The sequence below is a fragment of the Capra hircus genome, chromosome 23 (assembly GCF_001704415.2).
Source record: "Capra hircus breed San Clemente chromosome 23, ASM170441v1, whole genome shotgun sequence".
NCBI classification, from domain to species: Eukaryota; Metazoa; Chordata; class Mammalia; order Artiodactyla; family Bovidae; genus Capra; species Capra hircus.
This window is the reverse complement of record NC_030830.1, coordinates 5,069,119-5,093,278: the sequence shown is the minus strand read 5'-3', so window position 1 is coordinate 5,093,278 and position 24,160 is coordinate 5,069,119. Positions and strand designations below refer to the sequence as shown.

General features: G+C 45.0%; 2 protein-coding genes across 2 annotated transcripts in view; one reads left to right on the top strand and one right to left on the bottom strand.

Annotated features, from left to right (window-relative positions):
• ELOVL2 (ELOVL fatty acid elongase 2) overlaps positions 1-2,982 on the top strand; it is a 48,156-nt gene extending 45,174 nt beyond the window's left edge. The window contains exons 6-8 of the mRNA XM_018039308.1: positions 197-321; positions 758-892; positions 2,729-2,982. Coding sequence (XP_017894797.1) covers positions 197-321; positions 758-892; positions 2,729-2,848 — 380 coding nt within the window. The 3' untranslated portion in view covers positions 2,849-2,982. The remainder of the gene's footprint in view (positions 1-196; positions 322-757; positions 893-2,728) is intronic.
• SYCP2L (synaptonemal complex protein 2 like) overlaps positions 12,227-24,160 on the bottom strand; it is a 56,178-nt gene continuing 44,244 nt past the window's right edge. The window contains exons 26-31 of the mRNA XM_018038503.1: positions 20,265-20,366; positions 19,126-19,232; positions 17,989-18,080; positions 17,686-17,785; positions 17,522-17,580; positions 12,227-12,445 (exon numbers count right to left, since the gene is read on the bottom strand). Of these exons, the coding sequence (XP_017893992.1) occupies positions 12,391-12,445; positions 17,522-17,580; positions 17,686-17,785; positions 17,989-18,080; positions 19,126-19,232; positions 20,265-20,366 (515 nt within the window). The 3' untranslated portion in view covers positions 12,227-12,390. The remainder of the gene's footprint in view (positions 12,446-17,521; positions 17,581-17,685; positions 17,786-17,988; positions 18,081-19,125; positions 19,233-20,264; positions 20,367-24,160) is intronic.

Below are 24,160 nucleotides of genomic sequence, written 5' to 3'. Positions count from 1 at the left end.
TCAGAGTCCCAGCCAGTCCCAGGTGAGTCCCTCTCTCTAGGTGTCTGGTTGACTCCTGCGGTGATGGCACAGGAATCGGGGTGAGTTCTGTGAGCGCCGTGTTGTTTGTGCGGTTATGACGGGAGGAACAGTACTTGACACAGAACGGCCGGTCCTGCCTCCCAGAGGAACAATAATGCCTCCTGTGCTCTCCTAGGTTTCTTCGGCCCCACCCTGAACAGCTTCATCCACATCCTCATGTACTCCTACTACGGGCTGTCCGTGTTCCCGTCCATGCACAAGTACCTCTGGTGGAAGAAGTACCTGACGCAGGCCCAGCTGGTACGTCCGCCCCCCGCCGGCTCTGCTCTGCCGCGGCTGCATGTTCGGTCCCTGCCCTGGAGGCCGGAGGCTTTCCTGTGGGGGATGAGGCTGCCAGTCTCTCTCTAAAAACGGGCTTTTAAGATGAAACCTTGTTAGTGTCCTTCGTGTACGAAATGCATTCTGTGTGTGTGGAATATGCAGCTAGCTCGCTCCTTGCTGTGAAATGTAGACGAATACTTTTGAAGTTATTGTCTGCTGAAGCGTTTCTAGCTAAATGGCCTGACCTGATATTTCCCAGAGAAAATTAACAATGGCCAATTTTACACACTTCCTAACTTCCGAGCAAATTCCCGGAGAGGAGAGTGGGCCCCTGGGGGGCCTCCGGGGTTGTCTCGGCCCGGGAGCAGGCCTGCAGCTGCCTGAGCGCAGAGCGAGCCGCCCTTGCCGCCCACAGGTGCAGTTCCTGCTCACCATCAGCCACACCATGAGCGCCGTGGTCAGGCCCTGCGGCTTCCCCCTCGGCTGCCTCCTCTTCCAGTCTTCTTACATGATGACGCTGGTCATCCTCTTCTTAAACTTCTACATTCAGGTACGTTTAAACTCGAATAGTCAACAGCAAAACATGAGGCTGAGCACCTCTGCGTTACGTTTTTAATTGTACCAGTCAAACGTTGAGGGAGTGCAGGGTTGTTGATCAGTTCAGTAACAGAGGTGCACAGAGTCCACCCTGCACCTTGCCTTCTCAACTCATCTCCCTGAACCCTCCTCCACAGGATAACTAACCCCTGTTACTGGTCTGGCGGGCATTCTGCCAAACGTTTTTCAATGCATGCCTGTGAAGTTTCATCAGAAATACTATGCATTTGAATCTTGTACTTGCACCAGGCTGCCAAAGTCTGACCTCTGAAAGGTAAACACTGTATACAGTAACACAGACCCAGGAAATCTCTATGAATGGAGGGAACATGGACTAAATGAACCTAACGGTGAAAACCGGTTTCCATTAGCTACTGCAAGGGTGTAGGCTTACTGTTGATTTGAAAACATTCTTTTTTTAAATTATTTTTTCACTTTACAATACTGTATTTTCTTTTGAGGTGAACCAGGATGAGAAGGTCACATTGACTTTTTCTTAAGTGTCATTTTCTTTTCAACAATTTAAGTGGAAGGGATTTTCAAAATGCAATTTCAGAGCAACTCTGTTCTAAAGAACTGATGGCAGCGGTGACAGCACAGGCCTCAGGTGGTGGTCGATTTTAAATTGCTCCTCTGTGGGCTGCGGAAATAGAACGCTTCATAAGAAAGACGAGGATATACAGTTTATTCAAAATGGTACTTCTGAAATTGTATTGACTGCATTTTCTCCCACAAACAAACAAGTGCTCACTGACGTTAGTTTGGGTTGACTTTGAGCAAATGTACGGTGGTTTTATACAGAATGCGGCTGTGGGAGCAGAACTTCTGATTGCTTTTCAGCTCTTGTGTTTTGGAAGTTGGACTGGCAAGGCTTTGTCTTCCGTGAGATAAAAGTTTCCTTTGAGAATTTCTAAAGAAGCAACCATTGATAGAACCAAACAAAGCCACCCCTCTCCTAAAAAAAAAAAAAAAGATGAATGTTGCTAGCAGACTAAGCAATTCGTCTTGGTGTTGAAACTTGAAGGAATCCATAGTCCCGCAGTGGGGAGCAGTGGTGCTCAGAGCCACAGTCAAGGTCAGTCCTGACCCTGAGTTGGTAACTATTCGCTTTTTTTAAAAAAGTGAGATCATATATTTTGTCTGAATAGGGAGGCTGGGCCAAGACACAAATCAAGCCAAAATCTCAGGTACCAGTACTTTTGAAATAATAGCACTTTTTCACTTGAATTGTATTTTTTTTTAAATTTATATCCTTAAGTCATAGTGCATACTTGAAAGTTGCTAAGAGACTAGATCTTAAAAGTTCTCATCACAAGAAAAAATTCTTGTGGGATGGTAAGTATGGTAAATCCTATGTGTGGGATGGTAAGCTACACAGTGTGACCATTTAACAAGCATTAAATTATTTACAAGCATTAAATCCTGTTATACACCTGAACTAATGCACTGAATTTCACTTATACCTTGATTTTTTTAAAAAGACTTCCAAAAAAATCATTCCCTCCATGTAAGCAACTGATGCAGAATTTGAATGCTAATCCCATATAACAATATATCAGTACTAACCTGATGTGGGTAAGGTAAGACAGCTTTTCATTGGAATTCATGCATATGTCTTGTTTTCAGTCAGAAGCTTAACAACCATCATTTAACAAATAAGCATTCTTACTAGAAAGTTCAGTACCCAATGAAATCATGCATTGTTTTAGACCCTAAGTCACATTACAGACAAGGTTCTATTAACGAATCCCTTTCTCTTTTTCTCTTCAACATGTACACATCCCAACAGACATACCGGAAAAAGCCAATGAAGAAAGCCGTGGAAGAGGCAGGGAAAGAAGTCAAGAATGGTTTTTCCAAAGCCTACTTCAGTGCAGCGAACGGAGTAATAAGCAAGAAGGCACAATAAGGGTCGCGTCTCAAAGACAAAGCATATATAATAGCCTAACAGCTCCGCTTGTTTTAAAGCAAAGACTGAATTGAAAGTTATATATGTTTTAGCATAAACTAATTTCTTTTGAGTTTATAAATCATTTGTACCCGGAATGTATTAATATATTGCTGTTGGGTTGATCTGTTAACTGAATGCTTTCATCAGCAGTGAGGCGAGAACTCCGCAGAACTCAGAACCGGTGCGCCTTCTCTCCTCTCCCCACCAACCTAGCCCCCACCCCCCACCCTGCCCCGCCAACCTAGCCCCACCCCCTGCCCCGCCGACCTAGCCCCCCACCCGGACATGGTCCCCACCACGCCTTATGCACCTGCAGAGCCAGGACACAGGGAGTGCTGTTTCTCACAGCAAGTCTGCAAATAAGTTAGTTTTGTTCAGATTAAAATGTTTAAAACAAAATGTTATTATCTTCTAAGTACAGGGTATGCTCTAATCTATATTCAGCAATAATTGTCAGTACACAGTCGGTCCATTTGTTCCTTTAGGAATCAACCCCAGAAAATATTAAAATGGTCACATAGATGGACAACGCAGCAACCCCTTCTCTCTCTCAAGTCTGTCTTGTGTCCAGAATCTCAGATTCCCACAATTACTCCTAATTCTCAACTTAGTGACATGGTAATAGTTTTTTATTCCTTTTTTTTTTTTTTTTGAAGAAAAATCTCCCAAACCCTCATAGTGCAGGGGCTCTGGATAGGCCTAGTTCTTCTGTTTTAACTGGGTTTCCTTAGTTATTCATGTATTCACACCTACATCCTATGTTAAGGTACCCTGGGTTAGGATAACAGACACTGCTCAGTTTTAAAAGTAGAATCCAAATTTGGCTGGCTACCTCCTCTCTGAACAAGGACTTGAGCCCAGTGATCTGCCTCACCGGGCCCTTGGAATGAGCTGTCCCTGGACTCTGTAAGTTAGAATTAATAGAGCCTCGACGGCAAAATAGATGCTGACCTTGTCAACGATTTCTTATGAGCCTACTTGTGAATATTATCCCCAAACAGCTGCTGTTTGTCTTTACAGGTTAGATTTTTGAAAATAGGAAGAAAGAGAGGGCTGTGGAAAGGTTCCAGCCCTGTCCGCAGTAAAAAGCGCCGGTTTGGCAAACCCAGCACACCCCTGCCCTGCTGGCGTAACCCGAGCCCCACAGAGAAGCACACAGAGGAAGTCCAGAGGGACCACTGCTTTCTCCCCACGGGAAGGGTGGTCCATTAAATTGTCCCAAGAGTAGAAACGGTATTTTCCGAAGATCTGATACAGATTTACACCCTATAAAATAATTCATACCCTGTAAAAACGAGATTTGCCCACTTTGACACTATCTGCTTTCCTACCTTACTTTAAGAAGTTTTTAGGTCGTAACATTGACATTAGAGGCTTAAGTGCCCCAACACATTACAGCACAAAAGGACTTTGTCCTTTGGGGACCATTTCTGTTTTCTGAGCTTCTGTTTGAAAAAAAAAAAAAATTTTAAGGGGAAAACAAAAACACGGACATTGGTGCCGATGTGTACACTGACACTTGCAACGTGTTTCTTGTAAACGCCCCACGGGGTTCCGCTGCCCTGAGAGGCAACTGGCCTTCCCAGCCTTCACGGCAAGGGTGTCGTGCCCTCCAGTCCCTCCTCTGCCAGCAGGCCCATTTCTCCGGAACAGACATCTTCCATCTGACGGCCACTTTCTCTTGGGTCTTTCTAGTCTCCTAAAGCTGACTTGTTCTAGGGTGCTCAGCCCCCTCCTTCCATCACATCAGGCCTGCACAGCTGTAAGTACCGTGCCCTCCCAGAAACTCACTTTAAAACAAGGGCTCTCCCTGCTCCCGTAACAAAGTCCACGACGGACTGGGGAGGAAGCCCCTTGGAGAAGCTAGACTCTGGTGCAGTCTTAGGTCTCAGACGGGAGCTAAAATGTTATCAAAATGCACTCACCGCAGGTCAAAAGGAGGCTCAGAAGGCAGAGGTCATGGTCAGCTGTTGTCTCCAGCTTCCCCTCAGTCATCAGGCCCCGGCTCTGCACTCAGCCTTGCAGCTGCTGTTCCAGACGCTCCGGTGGGTTCCATCCCCGCACAGCAAGGACAGAGGCATCCTTCAGTCAAGGCAGATGGCCCAGACAGCTGGAAAACACTGATCAAAGGGGAAGCTTGGTTAGTTTACACTCTCCAGCTCGATTTGGATAGAGGCTTCAGGATGCTTACTTCTGACTTGATCTGTAATCCTAGGGAAGCTTCATGAAACACTTTATAGCCTTAAACCATTCAAGGGCTGGTTAAAAAAAATAAATACAGAGTTATGAAGTCTTAGTCACAAAAACTGAATCAGGTAACTATCTTCACCTGTTATTAAGTGTTACAATTTTAAAATGTTTACTTTTAATGTGATTTTTCTAAAGCAAAAGCTGTTTTAAAAAAAAAACTGTATAATTTGTTAGAAAAAAAAGGGAAATGTTTTTCCCTCAAATTTCTCCTCACTCATAAGAATGAAAAATTATATAATATGGTAAGCAGATGTTTATTCCAATTTTTCAAACGAATATTCACTTACTGGAATTAAATACAGAAATCTCAACCCATCAAAATTACATACTAAACTATTTAGACATATTGAGGGGGAAGTCCCCCCCACATTGGTGAAGTATTTTTAAGGCAAAAGTTTACTATGATGAACAGAACTTCACTTCTTGTGTAAGAAACCAGTCAGTTCTTTCCAGTATTTCCATTTCATTTTATGTTTCTGGGGACTTCCTTATTTGGAAAATAAGGATACTACTTTTTTTATTTTCCTTGGAAAATATCTTAAAGAACATAGTATCATGACTGAGGTGGCCAGGGAGGCAAAAGAAGCCATTTTTCCTCTGTAGATAAAAAGCATCTGTATGATTGTTGTATAATAAATTGATTTTTACACTAAAGTATGTCATGATTCCTTTTATTCGCTTCAAAGAAGTTGAAATGTGTTCTGCATGCCATTCCAAGTGACCTATTACACAGGAATTTTTTTTTTTTAACAACAAAGTTATATTTTAGCAATTAATTTTGCAGGTGTAATCCATTTCAGTAAGCAGTGGGCTTTTATATAACAATGTCACCTTTATGCAGTATTCATATACCGAGTTAAACTCTCTCAGAAAATGGTCATTCATAAAGTTAAGAGTAGACTAGCAGAGAGGATATGGTGATGGTAATGGTACAGAGTCTACTTGCCGATGCAGAAGACGTCAGAGATGCAGATTCAATCCCTGGGTCAGGAAGATCCCCTGGAGAAGAGCATGGCAACCCACTCCAGTATTCTTGCCTGGAAAATTTCATGGACAGAGGAACCTGGCGGGCTCCAGTCATGGGTCACAAAGAGTCGGACATGACTGAAGCGATTTAGCATACTGCACAGCAAGCAGAGGATAGAAAGGTTATAACAGAAACAGCTACACAGAATGACCCAGGGAAGAGTGCAGGACTGGCTGAAGAGGCTAGACTGGCCACAAGCAACATGGGGCCACGCTCTGCAGCCCTGGGCACTCTCTTTGCAGAGTCAGGCAGACAGGAGGCTGGTGCAGCAGCTCAGCAGTGGGTCTGAAGCCTGAGACAGACGTAAGGTCGTGGGGCAGATCACAGACTGGCATGGTGTCGATGTAGAGAGTAGAGGTTTAATGTGATGTTGACAGCAACACGCAGAATGGTACAAGAGAGGGCTCCAAGTCTGCTTAGGAAGTGGCTTAAGTTCCTGGACAGTAATAAGGATGGGGCAGAATATCCTGAAGAGTAGGAGCGGGGCAGAGTGGGAGGTGGCCCTGGAGAGCGGAAACTTCACCTCACCTCCCCAAACGGGGGCCAGAGACCTCCCCATCACCTCCTGGGGTTTCCTTACCTTAAACAGTGGGTGCAACCAGTTCATTAAAGCCTAGTAACTTGTTACAAATTAAAAGCTGCTTGTACATGACAAACGTTCACCTAAATAAGTTTTTTTCTCAGTATAAAGAAAAACTCAATGTGTTTATATTATTCAGTTTATTATCACCACTTATTATTTAGGATTTCTTCAAAATCAAATTATATTCACATTAAAGAATTCTAAAAATAAAACATAAAGGGTTCTATTCCAGGGCAAGTTAAAATAATAATCAGTCTTACAACACCTAAACTACACTCACCTGAAATATCCCTTGACCTTCAGTAACACATGACTTTCAGTCATGGGTTGGGGGGGGGAGCGGTGGGAAGCAAAAGCTATCGATTTGTAGGTCGTTTTTCTGTCTTGAGAGACAGCACTCAGGAAACACTGGGATGACACCAGGAGGACAAGCAAATATGAAAGTCAAACCCTCGCTGAACACTTCGTAAATCAGCCAGTTTGGCTCTTAGAAGCAACCCACTGGGAGCCCATTATAACCCTGTGTGTGGGTGTCCCCAGCTGCTAAGTCACGTCCAACCCTTTGCAACCCCACAGACTGCAGCCCGCCAGGCTCCTCTGTCCTTGGGACTCTCCAGGCGGGAGCACCGCAGTGGGTTGCCACTTCCTCCTGCAGGGGATGGAACCCACGTCTCCTGCATTGGCAGGCAGCTTCTTTACTCCTGAGCCACGTGGGAAGCCCTGATATGACCCCATCTGAAGCCAACTCCCGTCTGACAGTCCAGCCCAGCTGCGGCAGGCACCTTGGCATCTGCACACACCAGGCTGACCCTGAGACAGGGGCTGTGCTCTTGTGTGACCAGTTACCACCACTCATCCTTTTACACTCAGCTTGTTAACCCAGCTGACCCCCAAAGGCATCTGAATTTGACACCTGAGCACTGAAGAACAAAAGGAAAAATTCTTCTGCACGGTTTTGCCTAGACTGAGTTCACACATTTCAAGGGAAATGAACTTCACTTTCCTGTTGACTGTGACCCTAATGATAAATATCACAAGTTGCAAATTTCTCTGAAAGATTTAGGCACTGTCCCAAAGATGGTCCATGTACAGAGCTAGCCTTTATTTTTTAAGTCCAGTTTAATCTTATGAGCCTTGATAAACTCCGGAAATAGTCATGTTCAATTGCAAAATTCATCAAATCTACCTTCCCAGTGCTGTATGTTATTATGGTGATACAGAAGTGACCCAGATGAAATATTTGCCCTTCCAAGTTCATAGTCTTATAAAGCAGATGGAGAAACATTTAAATAAAAAATAATAGAAATATGGAAAACCACTTACCGAGAAAATTTTTCCAAAGGAGACAGTGTCTGGGCTTAGTTTTGATGGGTGAGGAATTTTCCAATGACACAGGAAGGGAACTTAGTCCCAGCAAATCCCAGAGGTTAAACACCTAGCATTCTACCAGGACTCACCATCCTTCCCCAAGGATGAGGCACTTCTCCAGTGCCCCCCATGTGGCTGGCATTGTACCGGGGCTTTGGAATAAAATAGTGAAGAGATCAAACAGGGTCTCTGCTCAAAGAGCTCAGGTTCAGGGTGGAAGATGGGAGGTTGAAGAGGGAGGGGACATATGTATATATCTATGGCTGATTCATGCGGATGTATGGCAGAAACCAAGACAATATTGTAAAGCAAGTATCCTTCCATTAAAAAAAGAAAAAAGAGCTCACAGCTAGTGAGTACCTCCTAGAGGAAAACAGGGGTTACCGCAAAACTGCAAGAACATGCTGTTGATGCTGTTAAAGGTGTCAGGATTTGGTCTCGCCCTGTCCCGTGGGGAACCAAAGATGAATGCTGAGACGACTGTTTGTGCCTGATTCAGCTCCCAACACCACTCTGCTACTCCTGGCTCGAGAAGAGCGACCCAGACAGCTGAAACGCCATCACCGCGTGTGAATAAGCACACTTTGGGAGTCTATTTGAAGTTTTCCCTTCTTTTGATAACAACTGCACTGTGTATTTGTATGCAAGCTGAGAAGCAGAACCGCTAGGTGACAGCCACGTAAATCCCCCAGAACCTGACCTCACACGGCTGCAGGAGTGAAGGAGGAGCCTCGGGAAGGCAGCTATCATCAGGTGTGATGTGGGTGCTCAGCGTGCACACCACAGACATTCGGGAAGAGAATATGGACGTGGGCTGGGGAAGACTGAGAATGAGCCTGAGCTGCAGCCCACGCAGACAGACTGTCACGTGCCTCTGACCTCCGTGGTGAGGGTGACCTGCAGAAGCCAAGGCCTGTGTCCCAGAGCCCTGCACACACCTGGCCCAGGAGGAGGAGCTGATAGACGGCTGGGGAAGCAGAGCAGCTGCAGGGCCAGCACGTGCCTCAGGGGGCGCCTGCAGACCGGCCATGAGGCAAGCGTGCAAAGCGGCAAGCCCAGTCCTCTGCCCACAAGCCTCCCCCTGGACCTCCGCCATGGCCACTCTCACCAGAAAGGTACAGGGGCGTGAGTCACCCTGCCCAAGTCAACAGGTCGCAAAGCCACCATGTCCTGTGGCAACAGTCAAAGATGCCCATGCACGTAGGGAAAGACCCAGCGACCCCAGCTGAGCTTACCTGAATCCCCAGCAAGAGAGGTCTCAGCAACAGTGGCCAGTTCTCAGATCCGAGATGGTGTCTGCTTCTGCTTCTCTATTATCTGGTCAGTAGTAACAACTGTATCATAAACGGGAGAATCACACCATTCAAGGACCAGAAACGTAAGGGCTAGGCCAATTACAGCTGGGCCTTCGCCTCAACAGATCCCAGTTCATGTGGAAACAAGTTTCTCTGGCTTTCCTTGACCCAAGGCGAAGCCAAGATTTTTATCTTAATTAGCATACTCATTTTCTAAAAGCATCAGAATGCTGAACTGACACCTACTGTCCATATGTTCTAACCACTCTGACCCCCTTCCACTTTCCTGCTACACATAGACACATTCACAAACACACACAAACAGACACACACACACACAGACACACACACAGACACACACACACGCGCGTACATTTCATTCCGTAGTTGAGGTTCAGCTACACTGGACTGGAGACCTTCCGTATTAGTCAGGATTCTCCAAAGAAAGACAACCAATAGGACATAGATACAAATATCTTGTTTATTGTGATCCACACACTCAAAGGCTTTGGCATAGTCAATAAAGCAGAAATCGATGTTTTTCTGGAACTCTCTTGCTTTTTCCATGATCCAGCGGATGTTGCCAATTTGATCTCTGGTTCCTCTGCCTTTTCTAAAACCAGCTTGAACATCAGGAAGTTCATGGTTCACGTATTGCTGAAGCCTGGCTTGGAGAATTTTGAGCATTACTTTACTAGCGTGTGAGATGAGTGCAACTGTGCAGTAGTTTGAGCATTCTTTGGCATTATGCAGAGTACATCATGAGAAACGCTGGGCTGGAAGAAGCACAAGCTGGAATCAAGATTGCCAGGAGAAATATCAATATCAGGTATGCAGATGATACCACCCTTATGGCAGAAAGTGAAGAGGAACTAAAAAGCCTCTTGATGAAAGTGAAAGAGGAGAGTGAAAAAGTTGGCTTAAAGCTCAACATTCAGAAAATGAAGATCATGGCATCCGGTCCCATCACTTCATGGGAAATAGATGGGGAAACAGTGGAAACAGTGTCAGACTTTATTTTCTTGGGCTCCAAAATCAGATGGTGACTGCAGCCATGAAATTAAAAGACACTTACTCCTTGGAAGAAAAGTTATGACCAACCTAGATAGCATATTGAAAAGCAGAGACATTACTTTGCCAACAAAGGTCCATCTAGTCAAGGCTATGGTTTTTCCAGTGGTCATGTATGGATATGAGAGTTGGACTGTGAAGAAAGCTGAGCACCGAAGAATTGATGCTTTTGAACTGTGGTGTTGGAGAAGACTCTTGAGAGTCCCATGGACTGCAAGGAGATCCAACCAGTCCATTCTGAAGGAGATCAGTCCTGGGTGTTCATTGGAAGGAATGATGTTAAAGCTGAAACTCCAGTACTTTGGCCACCTCTTGTGAAGAGTTGACTCATTGGAAAAGATTCTGATGCTGGGAGGGATTGGAGGCAGGAGGAGAAGGGGACGACAGAGGATGAGACGGCTGGATGGCATCACTGTGAGTGTGAGTGAACTCTGGGAGTTGGTGATGGAAAGAGAGGCCTGGCGTGCTGCGATTCATGGGGTCACAAAGAGTCGGACACAACTGAACTGAACTGATAAATATCTTGATATACAATTTATATGTGTATATAACATATACACATACATATAACATGCTGCTAAGTCACTTCAGTCGTGTTTGACACTGCTACCCCATAGACGGCAGCCCATCAGGCTTCCCCGTCCCTGCGATTCTCCAGGCAAGAACACTGGAGTGGGTTGCCATTTCCTTCTCCAATGCATGAGTGAAAAGTGAAAGTGAAGCCACTCAGTCATGTCCGACTCTTAGTGACCCCATGGACTGCAGCCTACCAGGCTCCTCCATCCATGGGATTTTCCAGGCAAGAGTACTGGAGTGGGGTGCCATTGCCTTCTCTGATACACATATATATAACATACAGACATATAAATTGTATATAAAGAGAGAGAGGGAGATATCATTCAGCAACTGGCTCCCAAAATTGTGGGAGCTGGCCGGTGTGAAATCTGAAGGGCTGGCCATCAGACTGGAAACTCAGGCAGGGTTTCTAGGCTGTAATCTTGAAACAGAAATCCCTTCTTTCAGCAACCTGTCTTGACTCTTAAGGTGTTCAACTGATTAGGCAAGGCCCACCCACTTTATGGCGGGTGATCTGCTTTACTCAAAGTCTACTGATTTAAATGTTAATCACATCTTAAAAAAAGAAGCTATTAAATAAGTGCTCTGATACTCTTATAGCTTACAATGTACTAAAACATAGCTCATTAAAACATTCAAGAAAAATGACAAATTTCGGTTATAAAGACTGCTTTAGGCATATTAAACTATGACTAAGCTATATTATATAACAATTATATAATGTATAATCTGGCCTTCAGCGTAGTCTTTAACTGCAGTTATCCAATCATGTACTTTATAGTTGCCTTAACTTATGTAGGTTTCACTTTTCTAAAATAAACCCAGTCAGCTGTATATACAACTCCACACACCAGACTTCATTAGAGCATTTAGTAATTATCAAAAGATGAATATTTCTCCTCTGCAAAAGCTGGAAGTTGTGTTAAAGTTTCAGAGAAACCAGAATATCTGCCAAACAGAAGAATAACTATTTCAAAATACAACACCATTTTCATCTGACCTATTTTCATCCCAAAGTAAGCTCTCCCTTAAAGAGACACACTATGTAGTATATATATATATATACACACAGATGTTGAGGTTTCCCTTCTCCCAAATAACTTGAAGACACTTCTCAAATAAAAATCAATTTTACTTTCAAAAATTAAAAAAAAAAAAAAGGGCAACATCACTCCAAGATGCTAAACATCCTGAACTTCTTATTTTCTGACCAAATTTAAATACCAAAGGTAAACCTTTGTGAACAAATGGACAAACGACCAACATATTACAGTCTGTCCCGACTTGGCAGGTCTCAGGAATTCCGTTTGCTGTGGACGCGCACAGACCACTAGGGCACGGCCCGTGTGGCTGGAGGCTGCTTTGTCTCCTCCCCGTGGCTCAGGCTGGTGGAAAGGGAGCGGGAGAACAGCAGTTAGAGAAGCCTGAACTATCCCCCTCCTAGTCCCTAGAACTCAGGGAGCCAACGTGAATGTCACTCCCTGCCATCAGCTACCTCCCTAACTCAGATAATAACTTAGCTCCACTGGGAGCTAAGGCCACCGCACTGGAGGGAACTGCCCAGGGTCAAAATCACTCTCAGAAATCTCTTAAACGTGTGCTGCTTTCAAGACTCATGTGTCATCTCTCCACAGTCTAATGCATGATTTTCCCCCCTTTGGTGTTGGAGAAAAGACAGCTATTTCTTAGGAGGAGGGCCAGTTAAAGTGGCTGGTCTGGCCTTTGGGAAAATGCCCATTGTTAATAAGCAGACTGAGTGCAGTCTGAGGTTCACAAAACAAGAGGTCGGTGGGACCACATTCTCCCATCCTAAAGCGAACACTAGGGCGCGTGCTCATTGAGAACAGACAGAATCACCTCTGTGATTTATTTCTCAATCTTACAATTTAATTCAGGCATGACAGACATTATTGGTTACCTACCCAACATCTATACTCCCCTTTCTCCTTATTAACAGAACCCCGCTTTGCCCGAGGACAGTAACAAGCTCAGTTTAAATCTGCAGCCCCAGATTCCCTCGTAACTAACAAAGCTTCATGTGATTCAGTTCTGGCCAATAATATGGAGACAAAAGTCTACTGATTCGGCTTCCATGAAAACTATTTCCCTAATTTTTAAAAAAGAAGAGAGACCCTACTGGCACACATCTTTTACCAAATCCTTCACCATCTGCCCCTCCCAGCCTGGAGAGCAGATGTGCTTGGAGGTAGAGCTGCTATTCTGTGACCATGAAACCCAAAGCGAAAGGATAAAGATAAGAGAGTAGGAAGCAAAAGGAACCCGCATCCCTAACTGGCACTCAGAGCTGCCGTTCCAGCCTTGGATGGGTTTCCCCGATGACTCAGCCAGTGAAGAATCTGCCTGCAAGGCAGGAGACACAGGAGATGCAGGTTTGATCCTTGGGTTGGGAAGATCCCCTGGAGAAGGAAATGGCAACCCACTCCAGTATTCTTGCCCTGGAGAATCCCATGGACAGAGAAGCCTAGGAGGCTATAGTCCATGGGGGTCTCAAAGAGTCAGACACGACTGAGCTCAGCACCAGCCTTGGACAAAATCCCTCTGGGCTACTGCTCACAGGGTTCAAACAAAACCTCTATTTGGTTCAGCTGCTGGAGTCTGATTTCTCTTATACATGACTGACTGTAACACATACATTTAATTCACATTAGATCCAATTCCCCACTAGGGCTGGAATTCTAATATACTTAGCCCAGATTAGGCTTTTATCCATATCCTCTTTTAGTACTATTTTGACTTGGAGATTTTGTTATTTTTGTTTTCCCCAAGTAAAACAGTAACGTTTCCCTGATACTGAAAGTCATTCAAGATACAGTTACAAGGGTATTCACTAAGATTTGTTTGTGATAATTTAAAATAATCTGAATGCTCATCAATAGGAAATCAAATGTGAAAGTATAATAGACCCATAAACTAGAATAGCTACAGTTATTTTAAAAATTAGCAGATCCTTATTACTCACTTGGAAAGAAATCCTACTTCTGTTACTGAGAGAGCAAAGGAAGAACAATGCACATAAAATTTAATATATCATTTATGTTACTTAAAATATACATACTGAAACTTATCAAGATGTTTGTATATATTCTTATGTAAACATAGAAACATAGCTGAGCACTGAGAAATTGATGCTTTTAAACTGTGGTGTTGGAGAAGACTCTTGAGAGTCCCTTGGACTGCAAGGAGATCCAACCAGTCCATCCTAAAGCAGATCAGTCCTGGGTGTTCATTGGAAGGACTGATGCTGAAGCTGAAACTCCAATACTTTGGCTACCTGATGCAAAGAACTGACTCAGTGGAAAAGACCCTGATGCTGGGAAAGATTGAAGGCAGGAGGAGAAGGAGACGACAGAGGATGAGATGGCTGGATGGCATCACCAACTCAATGGATGTGAGTTTGAGCAAGCTCCACGAGTTGGTGATGGACAGGGAAGCCTGGCGTGCTGCAGTCCATGGGGTCACAAAGAGTCGGACACGACTGGGCGACTCAACTGAAACAGAAAAAAAATCAAGAATATATACTAAACAGTAAAGAGATAGTTCTCTCTGGATCATAAAAAAGAGCGAAGGTTAGGGAGAGAGGAAAATTCACTTACTTGATAAATGTTCTGTTGTTTGAGTTTACTACACAAGAGTCATTTGTGAAAGTGAAAGTGTTAGTAGCTCAGTTGTGTCCAACTCTTTGCGACCCTATGGACTGGAGCCCACCAGACTGTTGCATGGAATTCTCCAGGCAAAAGTACTGGAATGGGTTGCCATTCCCTGCTCCAGGGGATCTTCCTGACCCAGGGATCAAACCCAGGGATCAAACCCAGGTCTCCTGCACTGCAGGTGGACTCCTTACCATCTTAGCCACGAGGGAAGCCCAAAGTCATTTATATCTTGCACTTAATCTAAAAAAAATACAGAACAGCCTAAGTTAGAAAAGTCAAGTCACCTAAAATGTCACCACACAGAAATAACCATGGTTGACATTTTGATGAGAATCTCCTAGAATCCAGACCTCTCACTACATATGCATGTGCACACATCTTCTCATCCTCTGTAACACCACCCACCCCCTCCTTGCACAATCCTCTCGCCCTCTTCTGCTGGCTTCCTCTCCCTTATCAAACTTCAGCTCCCTGCAGCATCCCGAGGATTCTGTCCTGGAACAACTGCTCTCTGTAACTGGTCCCTAAGTCAACTCATCCGGTCTCATTGTCAGACCCTCCACCATGAGTTTCAGTCTTGACTATCTGGTTACCCACTTGACAGCTCCATTCAGATGCTGAAACCACAAATCTAATGTACATCTCACATCCAGCCTTTAAGATCCAGCCACACCTTTCTCCTTCTCCCTCCACCAATAAAAGCAGAACTTTTCCAGTCTACACATATACACATACACACATACACCACTACCAGCAGTTCCCAAAGTGTGAGCCTTTGGGATGTCTAAGTTTTCAAAGATTCTGTGAGGTCAAAACTATTCTGGTAATACTGTGATGAAAACCAGCACAAAAGTTGCTTCCTTCATTCCTACTGTCTCTACAAACATACAGTGGAGCTTTTCAGAGGCTACCTGACGTGTGGTGTCACGATGGATGGAATTCAGAAGCAGATATAGAGTCCCTTATTAAGGCAGACTGTGTGGATCACAACAAATTGTGGAAAATTCTTAAAGAGATGGGAAAACCAGACCACCTGACTTGCCTCCTGAGAAACCTGTACACAGATCAAGAAGCAACAGTTAGAACTGGACATGGAACAACACACTGGTTCCAAATAGGAAAAGGAGTACATCGAGTCTGTATATTGTCACCCTGCTTATTTAACTTCTATGCAGAGTACATCATGAGAAACGCTGGGCTGGAAGAAGCACAAGCTGGAATCAAGACTGCCGGGAGAAATATCAATAACCTGAGATATGCAGATGACACCATCATTATGGCAGAAAGTGAAGAAGAACTAAAGAGCTTCTTGATGAAAGTGAAAGAGGAGAGTGAAAAAGCTGGCTTAAAAGTAACATTCAGAAAACTAAGATCATGGCATCCAGTCCCATCGCTTCATGGCAAATGGATGGGGAAACAGTGGAAATACTGACAGACTTTATTTTCTTGGGCTTCAAAATCACTGCAAATAGTGACTGCAGTTATGAAATTAAAAGATGCTTGCTCCTTGGAAGAAAAGTTATGACCAACCTAGATAGCATATTAAAAAGCAGAGACATTTCTTTGCCAACAAAGGTCCCTCTAGTCAAAGCTATGGTTTTTCCAGTGGTCATGTATGGATGTGAGAGTTGGACTATAAAGAAAACTGAGTGCTGAAGAATTGATGCTTTTGAACTGTGGTGTGGGAGAAGACTTTTGAGAGTCCCTTGGACTGCAAGGGGATCCAACCAGTCCATGCTAAAGGAGATCAGCCCTGGGTGTTCATTGGAAGGACTGATGCTAAAGCTGAAACTCCAATACTTTGGCCACCTCATGCGAATAACTGACTCATTTGAAAAGACCCTGATGCTGGGAAAGACTGAAGGCAGGAGAAGAAGGGACAACATAGGATGAGATGGTTGGAAGGCATCACCGAGTCGATGGACATGAGTTGAAGTAAACTCTGAGAGTTGGTGATGGACAGGGAAGCCTGGTGTGCTGCATTCTTTGGGGTCGCAAAGAGTCGGACACGACTGAGCGACCGAACTGATTAAGCCAAACATTAGAGATCTGCAAAAGCACAAAACAACACTAATCTTCTCAAAGTTCTTGTTTTGAAAAATCTGGTTATTTTTCATAAAAATCTGTTATTTATATCAATAGGTAAACATTTATTACACCTTGGGGGCAACTGAGTCCGTGCACCACAACCACTGAGACTACGCTCGACAGCTACGGAAGCCCGCATGCCTAGAGCCCCTGCTCTGCCAAGAGAAAGCCACCGTGATGAGAAGCCTGCCCCCCGCAACGAAGAGGAGCTTTCCCTCGCCGCAACCAGAGAAACTTTGCTGCAGCAAAAGACCCAGCGCAGCCAAAAATAAACTACGTAAATAAAATTGAAAAATAAAACAATGTATACCTACACTACATATATAAGGTGTATAGAATATATTCTACCAAGTACACAACTGAAAATCAACTGTTCACTCAGAAACCTTGATATTTTTCTCAAAATCTGTTTTAATTTTTAAAAACCTTGCTTAAAAAGAAAACAGTGTGCATCGTAAAAGAAAATGAAGTTTGCATGATCCTGCTTATGCTTTTCAAAATTTATATGTCCTGATCAGTATCGTAAGCCATACTCTATGCCCAGGGAGTCCCACAGAAGTGGCTGGTTAGAAAAGACGCAGCTAATTAGCTACCTAAGTAAGGTTTTACCAACATCAATCACTCATGCTTTGGCTAAATACCTCCTACTTCAATGAAGATACTTCTAGGAAAGATACTTGTTTAAAAAAAAAATAATAATACCTCTGGAACTGCAGTTCGCAGAATGATTTCAGGTCAGCTGACTGCTTCCCCCAAAATTCCTAAAATTGAACAAGAGGTGGGTTGGTTGAAGCGGTTGACAGTATTTCTACACCAGAACACATCTTCTTAAGTCACAGAGAATGTTCCAAACAAAAAGAACTTACCAGAACATTGTCCTCAAGGTGTTGAAGAACCTCGAAATCCTTGTCAAGACTGCTCAGCTCTTGAAGAACAAAACTGTGAAACTGTTCTAGTTTATTCAGTCTGAGAAAAAACAAGAGCAACAAGCTTCACCAGACTGCTGGATGTGACAAAGACATCTCTATTCTTATTGCAGAGATGCTCCATATTCTTCTCTAGATGTTTCTTGTCTTAAGAATATACATCTCCTTTCTCTTCTTTCCCCTTGGAAATGTTGCTTTGAGGAATCACAATTCCATAAACTTGCACTGAAACCCAACACTTACCTGCGATGATGTATCTGGTTTAACAGTTCTATCTGGCAATCTGGTACCTCGTTTGCATTTTTTGAATAAAGTGGGCTCCTTCTGTACCTAAGCTAAATCATAACAACAACAAAATGAGCACATCCGGGTTAAGCATAACTACATAAATAGGGTGTAGGCTTTGTATTAAACAGATGTTGCCCACACATAATATTCACAGAGAACATCATCACTAAAGTACTGTAATAAGACACCATGCTACACATTTCATATGTTATTACCTCAGGTTTGATATCAATAAAGGACAATAAGCTAAAATAGGAAACCTTGTATTCATGCCACTGATACACATATTGAATATCACAGACAAATTTCCATTATAAATCAGCTTACATTAGTATTGCAGAAAATAAGACTGGAGATCTTTCAAGTTAGTTCAATGAATATACGTTAGGGTGAGACCATAAGTACTTTTCTCAAACGTGCTAATGACTCCTTAGGGATTTATAAACAGTAGGGAAATGGAGGGGATGCAAATGGTTTCAAAGTCCTCTTGCAGACAATGTTCCGTGACAGCCTGCATGTGTGGCGTCTCGAAGATTTGCCCTAGTCAGCTGACCACCCAGCCCACCTGCCTCTCCACCCCAGACGCCTCTCTCATCCACGCGGTCCCCTGGCCCTCCCTTCCTTGTCTATCACTGTGACCAAATCGTTGCTTTCCGCTTGTCCAGTTTTCTGAGGCTGCAATCAACAAAAATCAAAGCCTTTCCGTACAGGTCCATCTGGTCCCAGGAGAGCAAATGGACATGGAACAGCAGACCTGGTTTAAGCTGGGGTTTTGATTTTGGGTTTTTGGCGGAGAGCCACATCGCGCAGCATGTGGGATCTTAGTTCCCCGACCAGGGATCGAACCCATACCCCCTGCAGCGGAAGCTCAGATTCTTAACCACTGGACCCCCTGGACCACCAGGGAAGTCCCCAGAACAGCTGTCTTATAAATACAAACCACAATTCACAAAGACACTAAATTCAGCAACCACAGCTAGGACAATGTACCTCCCCAGAGACTCGGGCACACCTTCACACAGGAAGGACCACAGTGGTATTAAGGAATCACATGCATAACGAGCTAGCTTTTCATTTTTACCGGGCCATTACCTCATAGTTTCTTTTCAGTTCTCTAGTGAAGTTTTCAAAAGCAGCGATCATCACAGAACCTTTTAAGTTCTCTGGCGTAACGTTTAAGGATGAAGTTGAAATGCTCTCTGCACAAGAAGAATAGAGCATTAAGCAAAACTAACAAAGGGCTCAAAGTAGGTGTGCTCAGCCTTCCTGCTGCCCAGAGCATGGAAAGTCCTTTAGAAACTCAGGCATGACCCAGAGAAGACCCGCTGGCTTCTGTGGGTCACGGACTTCCGTGGCTGCAGCAAGACTGACTCCAACCGTGACTGACCAGACCAGCTTGAGCCAAGAGTCCTCAGCCGATGCTTCACGCAGCTTCCCACCAAAACTGTCTGGCAAGGGCTCACTTCAACAAACTTTCCCAGCACCTTAAATCAGAGCAACTGATTGCACCTTAAATCAGAGCATGTCTAAGAAGCAGGCTGAGGTGTTGTTAGAGGGCTCTAGGATAACGTGATGGGTACGACATTCTAGGGACTGGCGTTTAACAGCTTCTGGGTGCCAAGAGGCTTTACAAGGGCTCACAAAGGGTCTGGCGCTGTGTGGATCAACTCATTTAATTCTCAGAAAATCCAAGTGAAGCAGGCACTGTTCACGTCCACTTTTCACACAGATCACACAACTGGTACGTGCTCACACCGACAGCTCCAGGATCGGAATGCAGGGCTGCCCGGCTCTCACCACCCACTTTGAGTACCTGGGGGCCTCCAAATTTGCCTTCTTAGAGCCTTTTGTTTCAAAGGATAGGCGTGTCGCTCATCCAGAAGGCCAACCCCACGTATGTAGACATTTCAGATCATTCTCCTTCATCTGTGGAGTGGATATTTCTAACACAAACATTTGGCTATACTAAAGCAGATACCTGTAAGTTTAAGAACACTTGGGGCCTGGAAATTGCTACAAAGATTTAAGAGGCAGAAATCAAAATGCCAGGAGGAGATAGTACTTGCTCTTATCTACAGTTTGTGCGACGATTTACTTATGTCTGAAGACAAAGCACTTCTTTGTTTTTTGGTTCCTGCAGCCACTAGGATCTTAAAACTCTAGCTGCCTTGTAGTTCACATTGGGACCCTCAGTGCTCACACATCTGAAACATCTGGGTACTCGGCATTACCTGCCAACTCAGCTTCTTCTGCCACCGAGGAAAGGGCCCCTGGTTCACCACCATCTTCCAGCCGTGGCTGTTTCCACTTAGCGCCGTGACGGTGGGCTCTGTCTGAAGGTAAGCGGAACACACTGATCATCACACACACACGTCTCCTTGTTCCCAGATTTATCTTGCTCTCTTTTCACCAGCGAATATCTAGCCGTGATGAGTGGCAAGTGAAACGTGTTCCCACCTTGTTACAAATTGCTTATCATTTGGCACGTCGACTAAGGACACGTCTCAAAGCGCTAGGTGTGCTCATGCCTGAGAGAGGACCCGAGCACGCTTTGATGAGCTCAGTGACACGCAAGAGCACTCTCCTTACCAGGATACGGGCTGGCTCAGATGGAAAGCAGTAATGGTTGGCATCAACCAGGGCTTCTGGCTAAAGGGGCAAGGTAGCAAGGTTTCCAGGCCGACTGGCCCTTGGAAGCTGATCAGATCAGCTCAAGGAGGGCACCACCTGCTGGTGACATGAAGCCTCAGTACCAGACTGAGGGCTGTCTGACCCAGGGCCTCACTAGTGAGTGATCACATTCTCACTCGGAACCTCAAAGAGCTCACATCCGGCTTCTCTCGCTTATTTTAAAAAGTGAAGAGCATAAGCAATACTCTCAACCTGGAGAGGTGCAACTATCTTTTTTCACTGCTCTAAGATTCAGGTGTGTTCCTTTGTTTGAAAAGTATCAGTTCAGTTCAGTCACTCAGTTGTATCCGACTCCTTGGGACCCCATAGATGGCAGGACACGAGGCTTCTCTGTCCATCACCAACTCCTGGAGCTTGCTCAAACTCATGTCCATCGAGTCGGATGGGTATTTGTTAGGGAGTTGCACTGTTTCCAGACTAAAATGATTTTTTTTTAATCCAGGAAAGAATCCAGACACAGCCAGTCCTCTTTCAGCCTCAAAACAAACAGCTGCTGCTGCTAAGTTGCTTCAGTCATGTCCGACTCTGTGCGACCCCATAGACGGCAGCCCACCAGGCTCCCCTGTCCTCGGGATTCTCCAGGCAAGAACACTGGAGTGGGTTGCCATTTCCTTCTCCAATGCATTAAAGTGAAAAGTGAAAGGGAAGTCGCTCAGTCGTGTCCGACTCCTAGCGACCCCATGGACTGCAGCCTACCAGGCTCCTCCATCCATGGGATTTTCCAGGCAAGCATACTGGAGTGGGATGCCATTGCCTTCCCAAACAGCACTCAGGCTTAAATCTCACATAGTGCCTACATCCCAGTCAAGACCCAAAGAAACCACTTAGAATTCTAGCTAGCCCCAGTTAGATACCCATGAACAACTACTATGTTTCGTTACATTTCTCTCCTTTCTGCCTGTTTTGCCTCTTCTGGGTTTTTTTTTTCCCCTCTCCTGACAACATTTGTAGCAATAGCTCAAAGCATGGCCTTGAATGTTCATGCCCCACCCATGGAAAATCAAAGCATCTACTGGCATAGATGATATAATAGTTAGCTCCGGTGGAGAGAGGAATCCAGGAACACTGTGTAAATAACGTGATGGTTCCCTAAACAAGCTGCTTGGAATTTGTGAACCTACTCAATGGGGATCATCCCAGAGGCCCACTTCAGTGACATGGAAATAATCTGGCACAAGAGTGTGGAAGGGGCACTCTTGTAAATTACTTTACCTGAAATAGAGGAGCGGCTCTTCAGGGAGAACAAGCTCCTCTAGGGAAACCAGCCCACTCCTTAAAGCATGCAGGTACTAAGTGATGCAGCTGACTCAGCTTTGTTTCCACGGCAACTGCATGCCTCTTTGAACCAGGACTTTTGGACATTCTCATAAAGGGGCTAAAACTATGTACACGCAGCACTTAAAAAATGAACATAGGCAGTAAACACACCGTGGCCGAAACTAAGGTGATCTCGAATGAATGTTGGTTCTCTTGGTGGCTGCTAAAGGAGTGTCCACTTGCTTTCGGACACAGGTGTCTTCATCACTGTGAAAGTTGACAGCTTTTGCAATCTGAGGAGCTTCTGAACTTATTTTGGGCACAGGTTGTATGTAGTGAATAATCTGTTGTCCATATTGCATTTATTTACTCATATTTCTGATGGAAACAGTTTCTAGCGCCACACAGAACCAACCCTATGATGAATAGCCAAGTTCTCCCAAGTTGAGGCATTAAAAAATATCTTACTCTGAAGTGACACCATGTGGCTATAAATGATAAAGGTCAAGAGCCTTCACTGGGACAAGAAAAGTCATTTTTATCAAAATACCCTTCTTATGGAGGTACTTTCTGTAAGGCCGGACCCCGGGGGCCATGATGGGCCGCCCCTCCTCTCCCTCCCGCCTGCGGGGGAAGTCCCTAAGGGAAGGAGCCTCCCAGATCCCGGGGACCAATGACACCACACTTCGCCAGCTAAAGCCGCCCTACCCCAGCCACATAGAAGCACCTGTCAGCCCGCGACGCCTCGGCCTGGCGACCTATCCGAACCCCCGTCCATCTAGCCTGACCATCCCTCGCATCGAATGTATAAAAACCACCCCCAACAAGGTCCGAGCACGGACTTCTTCGACCTGCCTCGTTCGGGTCCAGGAACCCTGCCCGGGAGCGCTTCACCATTAAAAAGCCTGTTAGACACTCTTTTGGTGTCCTGGTCTTTTACCTAACACTTTCCTAATGCCAATTCCTCTGTTTATTCTACCAATGTACTATGCTAAGAATCTGAAAAGTTAAAGACCATCTTTATTGTTGAATTTATCAGCCTGATGGAGACCACTGAAAAATCTTTTGTCTGGATGAATGCATTTCGCTTGCCAATGCAGGAGACTCAAGAGATGTGGGTTTGATCCCTGGTTTGGGAAGATCCCCTGGAGGAGGGTATGGCAACCCACTCCAGTATTCTTGCCTGGAAAATCCCATGGACAGAGGAACCTGGTGGTCCATGAGGTCGCAAAGAGTCAGACACAACTGAGAACACACACACAAACCAATTAATAATAAATACTGATTTGTGAGTATGTACAGATAATTATTCAAACACAGAATTCTGCAGAGGTTCATCTCTACATGACAGCATTTTCTAAGTTTCTTATTCATTTTCTAAATTTCTTATTCTTACTTTCTAAGTTGTGTTGTTGCCGTTTAGTCGCTAAGTCATGTCTGACTTTGTGACCCCAAGGACTGTAGCCTGTCGGGCTCCTCTGTCCATGTGATTTTCCAGGCAAGAATACTGGAGTGGGTTGCTATTTGCTTCTCCAGGGGATCTTCCTGACTCAGGGTCTCCTGCATTGGAGGCAGATTCTTCACTACTGAGCCACCTGGGAAGCCCCTTTCAAAGAAGGTACAGGATGAGGGCAAAATGCAGAATCATGAGGAATCAGTCATCCTGTCTGCTCACAGCTCGGGGAGCCCAGCACACCCAAAATTCCAGAGAAAACATTAAAACAGCAGCCCATGAGCAAAAAGAGCCAAACAGGAGTCTCCTACTGTCTTTCCCCAAAGGACACCAGGTTTTGGAAATCACCTGATAAAGGAGCTTTGTGGAAGTCTGAGTCCAGTGTAAAGACCTGGCACGTTGCTGGACAAGGGAAAATATATGACTGGACGCATCCGAGAGGATGACAAGGACTGTCACTTGAGCCACATCAGCGCATGCTCAGGGCAGCCCAGCTCAGCACCGAGAGAAACCCTCTGAGCTCAAACCTTCTCCCTAGGGGGAAGGCGAGGGCGTCTGGGTGAGTGGTCACCCCGGGCAAAGAAGACAACTTCTTTCTTGCTCCATCTAGAATCCTGAGGTGCACTACACGGCCTGGGGTGGGGAGGGGCTTGGAGAACAGCATCCAGGGTTCTCAGGGAACATCGAAGGGATGCAGATCCTGCTCCCTGCCTCAGGGACCCCATA